This window comes from Pseudopipra pipra, chromosome Z, assembly GCF_036250125.1.
Source record: "Pseudopipra pipra isolate bDixPip1 chromosome Z, bDixPip1.hap1, whole genome shotgun sequence".
In the NCBI taxonomy this organism is placed as follows: Eukaryota; Metazoa; Chordata; class Aves; order Passeriformes; family Pipridae; genus Pseudopipra; species Pseudopipra pipra.
This window is the reverse complement of record NC_087581.1, coordinates 9,647,175-9,663,111: the sequence shown is the minus strand read 5'-3', so window position 1 is coordinate 9,663,111 and position 15,937 is coordinate 9,647,175. Positions and strand designations below refer to the sequence as shown.

Genomic DNA, 15,937 nt, shown 5'->3' with positions numbered 1-15,937 from the left:
CCAGCCTCGGCACTCCTGTCCTACTGCCACAAGTGGAGTCACATCAGCCAGGGACCTGGGAAGCAGCCTCTGTGACCCTGAGCTGGGACAGCTGCAGTGCAGGCAGCTGGCCTGTTCCCAGGCTAGGCTACAGCTAGGCTGACCTAAAAGCTGGATGTTCAGCTGTTTTGAGCTCCCACAAAGCTCTCAGGGGTAAACATGAGGTCATACTTGGTTTGATGTCCGCAAAACAGTGGTCACAGAGGTGTCAGAGTCACCTGCATGCCCATCCCCTGGCTGGCAGCCCCTGCCCATCATGGCACAGCTGCTGCATGGAGACTTGTGCGATTTCAAATGTTCAAGGTCAGGTTTGGTCTAGTGGTTGGGATCCCTGCCCATGGTAGGGGAAGTGTGGAACTAGATAATCTTTAAGGTCTCTTGCAACCCAAACTGTTCTTTAATTCTATGATTTGTGTGTGTCACTGCCTGCTGGACACTTGCAGTCTGAGCATGGGATCTGGCTGTCAGGAGGGGCATGGGAAGGAAATGCATTCCCTTCTCTCCTCCAGTATGTATCAGGCCTTTACACTGGACATACGTGTTCCTGCTTGCCCTCCATGCTCTCTTGCCCAGATGTCCATTCCTCTGCTTCCCTCAAAGTTGGTGCTGCCTGAAGCCTTTGCAAAGAGAAGGGTCAGTTCCCGCAGATATTTCAAAAGGCTGCCATGTTAATGCAGTGCCTCATTTGTTCTCTGTCAGATGCCTCGCAGTCATGGTGATGTGACTGTCACACTCCTCTGCCAGGCCTGGTGCTGGCTGCCACAGAGTCTGTTTAATGAGACACTCTTTGCTTTCAGTGTTTCTGCCTGGCAGGGTTTGTGGGTCTAACTGTTCATGGCATCCTGGCTCAGGCACAGTGCTCCCTGTCTGAAAGCAGCTCTCTTGCTGTGGCTGCAGACCCCTGAGGCTGCCTATCCTGACTCTTTGTGCTTCCCTGTCCCATCTCTCTCCCTATCTGTCCTGCCCAAATGTGCATTCCCATCCCAGGTCCCCCAGCCTGTCCTGAAGGCAGCTTGGCAGTTTGCTGGTGCTTAAGTGCCTCCTTCCTTCCCAGTCTCCTGCAGCAGCCTCTGAGAGCTGCCAGAGTTAATTCAGCACTGACAGGCATCCAGGGACCATGGTCACAGCCTTTGCCATGAAAATGAGCCAGGTCCTGATGACTTGGGCAGAGAAAGTCCAAGGGAACTTCCCAGGACCCCCTAGCACTTGGCAGCAGCAGTGCCCCCCTCTCAGCTGGCACACATCCCTCAGATTGTGATGCACACCTGGACTCCCACTGCACCCTTAATCTGCCCTAGCCATGCTGTCACCCCATGGCTTTGCCCCTCCCAGCACTGGGTCCCATAGTCATGTTGTCCCCCCTCACACTCCAAAGCTGAATCCTGTACCATGAAACTGGGCTCCTCTTTGCTTCCCATATGATGAATCTCTGCTCCCAGGGTTCACCCACAGACCCCAGCACTCCTTTGCTAAGGCTTACTTTGTGATCTGCAAGGAAGCCACAAGCAGCCTCACTAAGCAGCAGCTCAGAGCTGCCTCCAAGGAGCAGGAGAGCAGGACACGGCTGCTGCTCAGGTGACATAAGTGACATGAGATAGGCAGAACTGACTGTGCATCTTGGTGCTGGTCCAGAGCTCCCCCTGGCCTCGCTCTGCACCTCAGGACATGTGAGGTGGGCACTGATGCTGGGTTGGGCACTGCTGCTGGGGTTGTTGACTGCTCTGCCCTGTGCTTACAGAGGGCAGGAGGATGTGGAGCTGGCCCTGGCAGGCAGACCATCACCAGGAGGTTGAAAGGGACTTTAGCTAGTGCAGTAATGAGGCCAGGGACCTGCATGGTTAGCTAGTGAGGGGTTGCTGTGTTTAAGATCAGGAAAGTGCCCAGGAGGGGTCATGCATACAGCATGACCATCTTACCTGCTCCCATCTCCTCTGGAGGTTCTCACAGAGCTGTGTGCCAACACCCATTCCTCTCTCCATCACCCACCCACCTTTCTGCTGCCGTGTCCCAGCTGAAGGGGTGCCAAGGGATGCTGAGCTCCCTGAGGTGGGGGCTGGCTGAACTTCCCTGCCCGTGCCAGGGTCAGCTCCAAAACACACAGCCAGGAGTGGGTGCCACAGCCTGGGCCTCATGCTGTCAATGGCCCCAGTGATGGCAAAGGCTATGTGCAAATGTGTAGTTGTGTGTCTTGGCTTAGGTTTATTCTTGGATGGAGGATCAGCCCATGTATGGAAAACAAAAGGTTCCTTTGCCCCGTATGAGACCCAAAGGCTCCTGTGCTGGGCCAGCTTCTCTCTGTGGGACGCATCCTGTTTGGGAAAAGAGAGTATGTGGGAGAGAGGGTCAGTTAGTGGGCATGAGGAGCCACTAACCAACAGAGAAGCTGTAGCAGACACAGGTGAACTACTTTGACTATCGGAGGAGATAGGATAGAGAGCTGAAGCCACTTCTGCCTCACTATCCATCCTGGGGGCAAAGGTCTCCTGCCCAGAGCCACCGAGTGTCCCAGCTGTGGCTGAGGATCCCAGGGATACCTTCCCCCCAAGTCGTGGTGTGGAGCCTGCTATCAACAGCCAACTCAGACCAGCTGAGGGACCTGGCCCCAGCCAGCAGTGTCCCCAGAGAGCAAGAGCACCCACAATGGGTACCTGCAGACACCCAGTGTCTCCTCTTCCCAAGAGTGCTCATGGATCCCATTAAGATCCTACAGCTGACCCTCTGGGATCAGGCCACCAGCAGAGCCACCTGGTCATGGCTCCAGTACTGTCCCATACTGTCCCAGTGCCCCATACACACTGCTGCATGCTTCCAGCCTTGCAGGCTTCACAGGCTTTGTGCCCCACGGCCAGCTCCTGATTGGCACAGGCTATCTGATAGCCACCCACCTGGACCTGCTTGACTTTAGTCAGATGAACCCCAAAGAAGTCCTCAGCAGCTGCAAGCCCCATGGCAGCAATCCTAGATCCAGTGCTGGCGGTGCAGGCAGCTGGAAATCCCCTTTCCTGCCTGGGGCTGACTCAGCACCCCACGGGGCTGTTTGCCAGCACATGGTCCCCTTCCCCATTTGGCCCAGCCAGCGCACGTGGGGAGAACTGCCTGGCTCCCTGCAATTTGTAAACGGCTGTGACCACTGCCCCCTCTGAGAGATTATCAAAGCAGCTCATGTAGAAGCCCTGGCTGCTCTGTGCTTCTCCAGGCCAGGACAGGGGTTTACACGGCTTCATTTGTGGATTTTTTTTTCAGGTGTTTTGACTCACTCCACCACTGCAGATGACTTGTCCACATGGATGCAGCCAACTCCAGTGTAGTGTCCTTGCAGCAAAGGCTGGAGCCTGAAGAAGAGCTTTCCTGTTCTCTTTGGAACTACTGAGATGTAAAGAGAAGAGATGGGTTCATAGTGGACTTGAAGGCCCAGTGTCTGTGTGAGTCAGAAGTTTAAAAGCCCTGCAGCCCTTCCTTGTGAGTGACCCAGAGACACTGAAAATCATGGCCAGGCTGTCCCAGGCTATGTGTCCCAGCCCCACAACCCTTCTTTTACCTTCACCTTCCCATGATCCTGGAGAAGCAGATACCAGACTGAAATGGTGTGAACTCCTGTCTGGAACCTGCCTGGGTCACTGCAAGCACACACAAGGAACCCCAAACAGTGTTGCCTCCCCAGGACATATCATCAGCCCCCCACACTCCTCAGGCCTGAACTGACAGGTCTGATCACTGGGGGCAACCTATCTCCTCCTGAAGGTCTGGAGTTGGCTGTGGTGGAGGCAGGACAAAGCCTGCAGTGCAGTGTCCCAGGTAGCAGAGGTAACCCTCAGACCCATCCCACAGAGGCGCTGAAATCACAAGACTGGGTAGCAGGGAGCTCAGTCAGCACCTTTTTTATTAATATGCATCATAAATAAAGAAATAAATAAAGGCGAGACACCTCATTCTAACAGGGAAATACAAATTAAATATGGTGCAACGTCCGCTAAGCGATGTACAAGCAGGAGGTAACCTAGCAAGACCAGGGCCCCTTGCCATGGTGAAGCCAGCCCAGGCACGATGCTGTGAACAGCGTCAACCCGGCCAAGGCACCAAATACTGGCATGGCCTTTCATTAACACTGTTCCCCACCTGACATGCAGGTGAAGATCCCCACTACAGCAGGCGGCATGAACATGGCAAGGAAGGGGTTGACTGGCATTGCCTCTACCAAGGACCCCAGGACCTCCAGTATCCCCTTGTGCTTGTGCACAACACTTATCCCCCCCGCCCCATGGCACTGCTCAGCAAGACCAGAAACCCTGTGCCAAGGGGAGCACCATCCCTCCCTCCCCAGGCTCCCCAACTCCCTCTGGGAGCACCCACTGATCTACCTGCTGGGAGCACTGCCCCCAACATCCCTAGCTCAGTCAGGGACCCTGCCCTCATCCCCTCCCCTCCAACCCTCTCCAATGAGCATCCCAGGGCTTCCCAGGCACTGGCTCCCTGCTCAGTGTGAAGGGCATGGGGCCAACCCCCAAAGCACCCATCTCTGCACAGGGTGGCACTACCCATCCCAGACCTACATAACACTGAACATCCACACACCTTCCTCACAACCCCCCGTGCCCCTTTGCTCCACACACACACACATATCCTGTCCCCCTCCCCTGGCTGTGGCCAGGCACAGCCCCAGCCCTGCAGTGTGGCACTGCCAGGCCACTTGTCCTGGTACAATCCACCAGGCTGTACCAGGTGGTACAGGTGGTACAACAACACATTAGGACAGGGATGCTCCAGCGTGGGGGAGCCTACCCCCATCAAACCACAACAGAACCCATCAGCCCAGCCTTGCAGAGACCTTGCCCACGCACGGTGCTCCCACCCTGCGGCTAAGGATGCCAGGGATGCAGAAGGCTGCCACCCCTGGGAAGGGGACAGCATCCTGCACCCTCCAGCATGAAACAGCTGGGCAGTGGGGCAGCGCTGCTTGGGTTCCTGTAATGTAGGAGTCCATGGTCTGTGGGTGCTGGAGACAGTGTGGGGTGGAGGGGGGGGTCAGGCGGTCCCTGGTGTGGCTGCATGCATGGCGATGCTTGGCAATAGGAGGTGCAGCTCGCAGAGGACCCCAGGGGGCCGAGCTGGCCTTTGGCAGCTGCACAGGGAGGAGCAAGAAGGAACCACCTACGGTTACTGTATTCTGTAATGGCAAGAAAGGTAAGAAACTAGCAAGAAGCTGTGTTTGTTCCTCTGGCAGGGCGGGCTACCCCAGAGGAGCCTCAGCAGCCCACAGAACTGTGCTTGGCTTCCCAGATGTGTCAATAGTCCTCATCCTCTGGGTGGGTGACATACATGATGGGCACCAGTCCCTTCTCAGAGCCAAGGCTGCACTGCAGCCAGTCACCATCCACCTTGGAGATGACCTGCAGAATATCCCCTTTGTTGAAGCTCAGTTGTCCTGCCTCAGTGGCAATGTGATGGCAAAGAGCTTTCACCTCACTGTAGGCAGAGGGAAAGAAGGGTTAGCTCACCACAGGATGCTTATCCCACTCAGGGATGACCAGAGGCACAGATGAACGAGGAAAACATGCCCTGCCTCCCTCCCCAGCCAGGCTCCCAGCTGCCTCCCAGCTCCCACTCACCCACAGATTGCAGAGTTGCAGTGGATGGATGAACAAACTACATCACTGCCCCCAGCCACCCCTAGTCCACATCTACAAAGGGGGCCAGGAAAATGACATGCCATCCCCAACCTGCCGCATCCCAGCACCTGCAGGATGGCCACTTGGTGTCACTCACCAGGTAGGGTGGGGAGACATCCCCCGGGCCGGCAGTGCCGCGGGGGGCACCTCAGGGGGCTCTGGCTGGGGAGGGTCTGGCTCAGGAGCTGCTTCACGCCACATGCTTGCCCCCACTGTCTGGGCCACCAGCTGGAACACGGACTTGTCCAAGCTCAGCCAGCCAGAGGGCAACCTGGAAGGAGGAGACAGAAGCAGTTGGCAGCACGGAAGCGTCACCGGGAGAATGGAGCAGCCAATCTCATGGCAAGGTCATGCCTTAGAGGTTTGGCTTTATGCACAAAGTGCACTGTGGTCCCCAGGCTGTCTCCTGGTGGGAAGGGGTTGGCATTCTCCAGACACACCACAGCCTAGACTGGGAAGGACATTTCCAGTGGACATTTTCAGGAGCAGTAAGGGTGATGGAAAGGCAGTGCAAGGAGGTCTCAGCTACTGGGGGCAACTTCACACGTCCTCCTCACTTGTTGTGAGCAACAGGGATAGCTCCATGTTCTGTTCTCAATATGTGTTTTTGGGAGGGATGAGGTGATGATGGGGCTGTGTAGCAGGGGCCCTTCCACTGGAGAGAAGATTTAGGACTCAAGGCAGTGGTAGAGTTCAGGCAGAAGGGGAAGGCCCATGAGGTGGACTGAGCAAGGGTGTGGGAAGAGTTAAGGTGGGCTGGCAGGGGTGACAGACCCCTGAGGTACCACAATGGTGTAGCCCAGCAGTCAGCTACTGGCCTGACTTCCATCTGCATTGCTGCACTCTAGGTTAACCAGCCCTCCTCAGCCCCACACCACCCCTGCCCTTACCTGTTCGGTTGCCTGGGCTCTTTTGGTACCTTCCTGGACCCAAACAAATGTCCCCACTTGATAGCCTGGCTGCCCTCTGATGCACTGGTGCTGCTGTCCTCTTGAGGGGCTGATGCTGCTGCTCCCACTCTTTGCTGAGTCCCAGTCTCCTTCTCCTTGCTGCGCTTCAGCTCTGTAAGCACCGAGTCTGGCGGACTGCCCATCCAGAAGGGCCAGCTCCGTTCCTTCACCTCTTCGCTGACCATGACCTGCTGGGGCTTTTCCAGTGGCCCTTCCACAGCTTCAGGACTTGGCTTGCTGGCAGCCTTGGGCCTCTCCTCCAAGGTACCCTCAGCAATGGGACAAGCCTCTGCGCCCTCCACCACCCCTTCTCGGGGCGGTGGTGCCTTGTGGGTCTCCACTGACTTGGGTGCAGTATTCAAAGCAGCTTTCTTCTTCTCCGAGCGGATGAACTTTGAGCCTTCAGCTGATCCCTCGATGTAAATCTGAGAGGTCTGCATGAGCTGGTACCACCAGCCTGCCTGCTTGTCCTTCTTCCTCTCCCATGCGCTCTCTCGCATCTTACTCCGCTCTTCCTCCCTGTCACCATCTCCACAGGAGGCCCCCACTCCCTTGACCCTTTTCTCACTCACAGCTTGCTGTGGGCTGTGCCCTGGTGAAATGTCATCATCTCTGGCACCCCCTTGGCATGTCTCAGGGGCGGTGCTGCAGCCATCAGGATCCTCACTGCTGCCCCGCGTCCGCATCAGCTGCAGGGTGGAGTGCACGGACAGCAGCAGGTCCTGCTTCACACGCAGCAGCTCCTTTTGCTGCTGCTGCTCTTTGCCCATCTGCATCAGGTGGTGCTCGAAGAGGAGGTCTAGGTTGAAGGGCAGCAGAGAGAGAGGCTGGAGCAGGAGCAGGAGCTCCTCAAAAAGAGGCTGGCACACGCTGTGAGACAGGCACAAGAAACCCACTGGCTGGTAGTGTGCCACGATGATATCTGTAGGGCAAGAGACATTAATCAGAGGAGAGGCTCTTCCCACCATGCCAAGCCACCACAAAGATGCTGAAGCTATGGGGAAAGGTGCTGGACACTAGTTTTTGGTCAGAGCTGTGGTGGCAGTGTTATGCTTAGGCCTGGGTCAGGGAGCACCAGATGCTCTGTGTGCTCTCAGCAAACCGGCCCAAATACTGCTTTCCAGTTGTGCCTGCAGCCAGGACCTGCCTGGCATGACCTCCCAGATGATCTCTGCCACAAAATGCCACGGAAGTAGGATGGGAGTAAAGAGCATCGAAGGGTTGTCACATTTTAAAATTCTTTTCTTCAACTTTTTGAGGTGAACAAGGAGCCTCAGATCTGACCAGTACCAGTCCCCTGCAGACAGAGGTGTCAGGGGCAGCTGAATACAGTCTTTCCAGGACCTGTCTCGGCTGAACTGTGGATCTTAGCAGAGAATGGACTAGCATTTCTACCTGCAGGATTCATTCTTCACTTGGTTTAACCACAACTGCACTGCCCCTCCGCCCTCCTTTATTGTCAGGTCTCACTCTCAGGGAGAGAGCTGGGAATGGGATTTGTGGCCATTTGGCCCCACTGGGATAACAAACTTACACCACAGGCAGGACTTGCACCCTACCTACAATCCCCCTTTGCCCAGCTCTCATTATCCTGACAGCTCTAGCTTTTGTTCACACTTCCAGCTCTTAATGATGGCTTGAAATAGGTTTGCTCCAGAAAAACACAACAGGCTTAGGTCCAATTCTATTCTAGTCTAGTCTAGTCTATTCTGATACAAAACAGATACATCCAGTAAAATCTGCTTTTTGTCTGTCAGGAGGTTATCCTTTCCACTTTTTCTGTTTCCCATCCCTGAAGGATTTCAGCTAAGAGTGCACATCTCCAGGCATACAAAACTCTCAGGCACTGGGCATGGAACACAGAAATTTGAGGAGGGTTAGATCTGGTCTCCTGCAGATAGATTGAGGGATCTGCACTGTAGGTGATAGCTTTGGGCAAGGCTAGCTGCAGCTGGTAAGGTGAATGGATGTCCAGGCTCAGGTGGAAGGAGCTGCATGGAGCTTGAACTTCCACCTGGGACTTCCCCGATGCACTGAGGCTGTGTATAGCCTAGTCCTTCAGCTTAGGGCAGAGAAGAGTAGCCCAAGCTGAGAGAGCAACAAGAGAAGAACATTTTCATTCCATGCCCTACACTGTGCAGAATTTGGCCCCCACTGTAGCCCATAGCCCTCAGGATCTTACCTTCATGGTTGTAGAGGTGGTTGAACCAGAACTCCAAGGACCGGATACTGCAGGAATGGAAAAAAAGCAGGGTAAGATAAAACAGTTAAAATCTATGCATCCAATTCATTCTCGTTGTTCTACAAAAAGAAGTGTGGCTAGAAAAGGGCATGTACACAGCATGAGCCTGTGAACCTCCAGACCTAGGGAAAGGACAGTTGGTCAGTCCCATCAGCACCCACTGATCACAAACACCCAGTCTGCCACAGAACATCCAGCCGGCCTTACATGTGCAAATGTAATCCCTAACAAACATGTTTCCAGCAAGGTTCCTCATTATTTTCCTCCTATGTCCTTGCCAGAGCTTTGCTTGGCTGAGAAGAGGCTTACGTGAAAGAGTCAAATCATCTACAAACCTAAGGTTTGTAGAAGCCAACCTGGTGGCTTGGCCCAAAATACACTGGTATCCTGTGCCAGCAGGGGAGAACTGGGCCACCCTGTGTGGGGACAGCAGGGCAGACCTTGTTCCTGCTTGTAAGGGTTCTCCAGTATTTGGAAATCTTGGGGCCTCTGCTGCCACTTACAGAGGTCTTGCTGACCACTAGAGAGGAGTAAGGAAACACCATCCTAGCAGCACTCATCCCTTCACCCACAAAAAGGCATTGCTGTCTTCCTCTGTTTAACACTGAGTGTAGTGTGCACATTCCTTATCCAAACTGGAAGGACCAGCCCTGAGTCCTGGACCAGGGCAATTCCTCCTTCAAGGCCTCACACCCTGGGATTCACTGCAGCTCCAGGAAACAGTGATTTAAACAGGGATTTCCATGATGTATGCATATAATATGTCTAATCTTGCACGGAGCTGGACAGATAGACCCTTCCCACCTAATGTCTTGGAGCTAAAACAAGATGACAACAGCCACCCCTTCTCAGTCCCGACCTGAGAGGGGAGGTTTTGATCCATCTGGAGTTCCCTGAGGCTCACAGGGAAGTTCCCTGAAGCCTCCCTGAGGCTTCTTCCTTCCCTCACCTACTTCTGGGAAGTGGCTTTCCACATTCTTAAGCTTTTTTCATGGTCAACTGTGGCTGCCTGCAGTCAAGGAGCAGCAGCTGCTGCCAGCCCTAGACAGGGACATGCAGCCAGCACCGGGGTCCTGCTTACTTGAGGAGGCCAAAGATGAAGGCGTTGAACCTCATCGTGTGGTTGGTGAGCTCTGTGTACTGGCTGATCTTGCTATAGAGGCTGTGCAGCAACTTGGTAGAGGGGCCTACGGAGAGAAGCAAATTGTTGAGATTAGTTGTGGTCAACAAAGCCAAAACAGCACCATGGAAAGGAGCATCAAGGCAAGACAAGACATTGTCTGCGTGTCCATGTCTGTGTGTGCATTCCCTCTCTGCCAAACACCAGTGTGAACTCACTCCATCCCAACATTTGGACTCCATGTGGGAGATGGGTTGTGGTCTGTCCCAAACTCCAAAACTCTGGGAGAGTTTCAATATTGCAAGGACCTGCCTCCCACATTTCAGTGACAATCACAGTCATTGGCTCAAAATCAGCATATAAACAGAATATTGTGGTGGGTGCTTATAATTTGGTGTGTCTGCAATCATAGAGATAACCCCAGAGCTGTAGATTTGCCACAATTAGGCTAAGAGGCTTCCCAATACGTTCATTTTGGTTTTTTCTTTATTTTTTTTTTCATTGATTTGGCCTGCTATATGAGAACTTGGAAATTTCAGGGCAAATGACAATAAATATCTAGGCAGATTAGAGCAGTGTCTCTCCTGTCTTGCACAGAAGGGTCAACGAGCACCTTGTTCCATGCAAGGAAATGGGTATTAGTCTGCACTCTCATCCTCATAGCGAATTTCCCCCAGCACCTCCCAGCAACAACTCAGAAGTGTCACAGAGCTGCAGGCACTGCTGCACAACATCCATACCTAGCTGGGTGGATGCCTCCACCACACTCCAGGGGATGTTCCTCCTCTGGCCGATGATCATGTCCAGGACGTAAGCCTTGAGCCCATCACTCAGAATGTCCCGGACAGCAGGGCACAGGTATTTCAGGATGAGATGTCCCACATTGGGGCTCACGGAGCTGTTCCCAAGTTTGGCCTAATGGACAACAGGCAACAGGGAAAGTGTTGGTAACTTCTCTCAAGGTACAGATGCATGGAAACAGTTCACATGCCTACTACAGATACCCAGTAAGCAACATCCAGGCTCAGCAGCTCCTTGAACATTCAGGGTCTTCCCCTTCACTCCAATGCCTCATACACCAGCTCTGGACTGCTCCCTGCAAGGTCTTTCCCAGCCTGGGAAGAAGCAAAGCCTGGGAAAAGAACCTCCTAGCTTGGGAAGAGGATATCCCAATTAAAAGGGATGTCTGGTTCTGCCAAAAGTTATAACAAGGCTGTCCTGCTGGAGGAAGAAAGGAGCAGGGGATTTTTCTGCTGCTGTGCATTTTCTTGTTGCTAATTTTGGAGCAGGAAGTGGCAAACCACACAGGAACTACCAGCACCAAAGGGTTAAGGAACACTTAACTCAATGACACGTCAAACTATAATTCCTAGGGATTACTATAAATAAACAGGGTGAGGGCAAAATGGATGGACAGAGCTCAGGTTGAGGTGAGGAAGTGTGTAAGAGCCCAGCACCAGCAGAGCAAGGACACATTCTGCTGTGTACAGTGTTTGAGCTGCCGAAGGGTCTTTCCAAATGGGTCAGAAAATGGTGCTCAGGGCACAGATTTTACCAGATGAGCTGGAATTATACTGACCAGTTGGCACAGGCCCACAAAAGCCCTGAACTGGAACTGAACTTCTGGCTCAGGAATAATCCTGTCAGATCCACTGAGCACGGCGGCAGCAGGGGCGGGTGCTGCCTTTTGACAGGTGAATGCTCAGCCCCTGGCACACTGATGCCTAATGAAACCCGAGGCCAAAACCACAGCCTTGTCTAGTAAGTAAAGTAATGGGAGAATGTTGCAATTATTCCCCAAACGAACACTACAAGAACAGGGAATTCACAGTGAAGTCTTTCAAAAAGCTGTGGGAATCTCAACAGCTCCGGTTATGTTGCCCAGCAATCTCTGCATCAGCAACAGTCCTAATTAGGGGAAAATTACTCTGGGCTCTAAGATAAGATTGAATAGGTTTGGAAACTGTCCCAGTCAGGTTTCTCCTTGGGGACAGCATGCCAGGGGAGTTGTCATGTCCCAATAGTGTCACATTGCAGCCCCAGAGTCCCCTGACTGAAACAGAGCATTCAGCATTGAGGAGGCACCACAAACATGCTGCTGGGTGTCACAGGACTGCAAACACTGCCTGGTACAAACAGAAGCAAAATTGCTGTGCTGCTGTGTTATTCCAGAAATGGGAGATAAGGGAGCAGAGACCAAAGACAGACACCCCGGGACAACCTAGAAAATGAGGGGAGCGCAGGCCATAGACAGCCAGCCCCAGAGAGGCACTCTAGGTTGATGGTAAGGGCTATAGGGAATGCCCAGACGCCCCAGATAGGCAATGACTGATGCACTTTTTTATTATTATTGAGCCCTGTGAGGCACAGAGTGAGGGGGGACAGTGCACTGTGCCCTGGCAACAGTGCTACACCAAAATCATGGGACATATGGATGAGGGAGAGACAACTCTCCACTGTGTGAGAAAAAAGAGCTGGTGCACTGCATCACACCAGAAGTCCAGCTGGTTTGGTTTTCTTTCTTATAAAGAGCCATTGTAAATACATAAGAAAGACTTAAAAAAGAGCAAACATATATAGTATTTGCCCTTAATACTCTCACAGCCTATAACTACTTTCAGCTCAAAGACTGTCTAAGCTGGACATTATTCTTATGTGTTTAGTAAACCTTGGTGAATTTCCCTTCCCTGTGTTTTTCTGATCTTCCTTTAAATACACGTACTCTTTTAGCACCCCCAGCACCATGCAGCAGGAATTGTCACAGATTTACTACCTGCTGCATGGCATCCCATCACCTTTGTTTGGTTTGTTCTTGGAACTACTGCCTTTGATAGATCCCTGTAGTTTTTGACTGGAAGAGAATGCAGAGGCAATCTTTCGCCATGCTCTCCATGTCACTCAGAATGCTGAATGCAAGACATACCTTCACCCCTGGATCCCTGCTGGTTCCGAAGTGAGCCACAATCAGGTCAACAGCAGTGTTGATTGCCTTCACCAGACCTAGAGGGAAAGAACAAGTCAGAGAGCTGCCAGAGGGGCTGCCAGGATAGACCCTGACAAAACACTTCTCAGAGAAATCAGGCAGGGGCATTTCAAGCCAATGTCTACACACAAGCCCTCTCTGCCAAAAACACACAGAGGCTCTCCTAACCCCTGCCCAGATCTGTCCCTGCTGGTTCCAACACTCATCTGTCAGCCTGACGGTAGGACAACCTGTCAGTATTCCCAAGGGACATGAACCATCACCTCCACACTCCATCCCTCGAGACAGCAGAGATGGGGTCTGAGGCAATGAGTCTCTTGCTGCTTTGATGCCTTGGGGTGTCAGGGCAGAAACCTTGCATTTTGGCAAGTTCTGTGATGACTGTCAGTAACAAGCCAGTGGTGTGTAATCTGACATCTGCACCAGGATACTGCGAGAACAGAACTGAAATAGAAGGGAAAGCTGCCACCTGGTAGCCACCAACACATAGCTGGCAAAGGCATGGGAACCCTTCTGCCTCTGAAATGATGATAAGACAGCTGCCAAATAGCCAAAACCCAGCCCTGCCTCTAGCACGGATCCCATCACAGCCACATCTTGTCCTACTTCGGAATCTTTTCTTCCATCCTTTAATATAATTTATCACATAGGACCCAACCAACCTTTAACCTAAATTACAGAATCTTGGGTCAGCACATCTGCACCATCACACAGATACACAGGCCTACCCTTGCATACAGAGACTGGGGTGGGAGCATGAAACAGCCATCAGTCCAGGGGGACATGTAGTTGCGGTGCTACAGTGGAAAGGGCAGGGAAAGTTCAAGTCACTATGTCTACAGAGATGAGATGAGAGAGAGAGAGGCACAAACGTTTGCTTTATGCTGCACTACACCACACTGCCATCCACGAGTGATGCACAGACTCACCCTTCTTCTGCAGCAGGTCGATGGAGATGGACTCTGTGTTGCCATCTGGGGAGAGGCAGAACTCAGCAGGAGGTTTCTCCGCTAGTGAGAAGTAGTCGGGGAAGAAGTCATTGTAGGTAAGCTGGAGTTGCCTCATAGACTGTCCTGCAGGACCAAGACAGAGGGGAGAAGGATCAGCCCAAACCTCTCACAACAAAGCCTCTTCCACATTGTCTGCTTTTCCTAGAAGCAACATGCACCAGCTGCAGTCTTCATCCCAGACTTGCTAGGACAGCAAGACCACAGGCTTGTTCCTCCCCCAGCAATGGTCTGCAATGTGTGCCTGTACAGCTGACCTCCACAGACCACCCAACATCCAGCTCCAGCTTGACTATGGGCCCAGGGGCTCTGGAAGATGCTGGGGGGGATTCACTCTCATAGGCTGGTGCTATTGGAAACCTTGTTGCACCAGACTGTGCTGCTGTGTGGATAGTTCCAGCAAGCAGGGTCTAAAACGAGCACAGAGAGAATAGAATCCCTACTTGTCACACACAGGCATCCACAGGCAATAAACTACATGTTTGCTGCCTGTCTTCTAGGATGTCCTCCATTTTCAAGGAGTGACTTCTGCAGGAATTCTTCCATGTGCCTGACTTCCATCTGGTTGACTCCCTGGCTCTGTGCTAGGCATCTTCCCTTGGAGGGATGGAGAAACTGTTTGGATTTGCAGAGTGAGGTGTAGGGCTTTGAGGAATTCCCTCCATGACTGGAGACTAATCTGAAGAATGCTCTCCCTCCCACAAACAGACCACACTGCTCTCCCCACAGGACTCTTGGAGGTTCAGCCAAAAGCAGTCTGCCCTGTAAACCCTTCCAGCACATGTTTTGGAGGACAAGGAAGGCCTTAAAGGCAAAGCTTGGAGAAGACAGAGCCCCATCAAGCATTCCAGTGTTGTCAGCTGCGCCATGAAAGCTACAGCCCAGCACATAGCACACTTCCAGGGCTGGGACACTGTGGTCAGGCACTGTGAGGCACACAATGAAATCTCCAAGGGCCAAAACTCCTGTGTGAGACATGAACTACAAGCTAACCACAGACAAGGAGCACTTTCTGAGGTCTGAGCAGGCTCTCGGGTCATTCACTTTTCCCTTCAACCCAGCCCAGAGCTGGACCTGACTACTCTCACCTCATGGAGAAGGAGGGAGGCTCCACACAGATTACAGCCATCAGTGAGGCTATAAGACCTTCTTCTTGAAAATTCCAGTCCCACGTGAGCAGATGCATCATCCCTCCTGCTCTAAGCAGGCAGAGCAGTGATGAATCCAGGCTGAACCTGGGCCCCACCCAAGGGATACTGAACCTGAGTCCCAAGGTCACCTCCCAAGACCCCCCCCAGCGGAAAGACAGTGCGCACCGTTCAGCTTGCAGTGCAAATGGCTGGTGCTGAGAGCGCCAGGGAGCTCAAAGATGGGGTTGCCCCGGTTCAGCCGAGGCTCTTGCTGCCTCCTATCCAGGCTGCCTGCTAAGCTGGGCAGCCCCGAAACGCGGTCCAGACCCAGGGGGTTCCTCCGCCTGTACTCCCGCCACTTCAGCGCTTGGGGAGAGAGGTGGTTCGCTAGGATGCCGCAGGCAGTGAGCACCAGACAGGAGGATATGGAGAGGACACAGGAAGAGAGAAGACAAAGGAGGAGGACAGAGAAAGAGAGACAGCACATTACTCAAAAGTCCAGCAGCATTTCAGGACATTAGCGCACACAAATGGACAGAGGTGGAGGCCACAGCCTGGCAGAGCAGCACAGGAGCCGGGATGGCCTTGTGACTGCAGGCACAGAGGGAGCAGGTTTGGGATACAAGCACCTGGCATGGGGTGCATTAAGATCAGCAGCCCGCACTCCCCTCTCCAGAGACACAGTGGAGGAGTTGGGACTGGAAAAACACGTTCTTAGTGTAGGTCTTTCTGCAGCACCCAGATGCAAATTTATCCTGTGCTGTAGCTACAAGAGATGGTGGTACTATAGGGAGCAGCCA

General features: G+C 53.1%; 1 protein-coding gene across 9 annotated transcripts in view; it reads right to left on the bottom strand.

The window, feature by feature from the left end:
• Nucleotides 1-3,901: 3,901 nt before the first annotated feature.
• Nucleotides 3,902-15,937, bottom strand: part of RUSC2 (RUN and SH3 domain containing 2) — a 57,725-nt gene continuing 45,689 nt past the window's right edge. For 8 of the 9 annotated variants that reach the window (XM_064641709.1, XM_064641711.1, XM_064641707.1 and 5 more), the window contains 9 exons: nt 15,324-15,524; nt 13,930-14,073; nt 12,941-13,017; nt 10,758-10,932; nt 9,979-10,084; nt 8,838-8,884; nt 6,596-7,577; nt 5,803-5,976; nt 3,902-5,502 (listed from right to left, as the gene is read on the bottom strand). In XM_064641709.1, coding sequence (XP_064497779.1) covers nt 5,322-5,502; nt 5,803-5,976; nt 6,596-7,577; nt 8,838-8,884; nt 9,979-10,084; nt 10,758-10,932; nt 12,941-13,017; nt 13,930-14,073; nt 15,324-15,524 — 2,087 coding nt within the window. In that variant the 3' untranslated portion in view covers nt 3,902-5,321. The remainder of the gene's footprint in view (nt 5,503-5,802; nt 5,977-6,595; nt 7,578-8,837; nt 8,885-9,978; nt 10,085-10,757; nt 10,933-12,940; nt 13,018-13,929; nt 14,074-15,323; nt 15,525-15,937) is intronic. The other variant, XM_064641712.1, reaches the window with a different exon arrangement.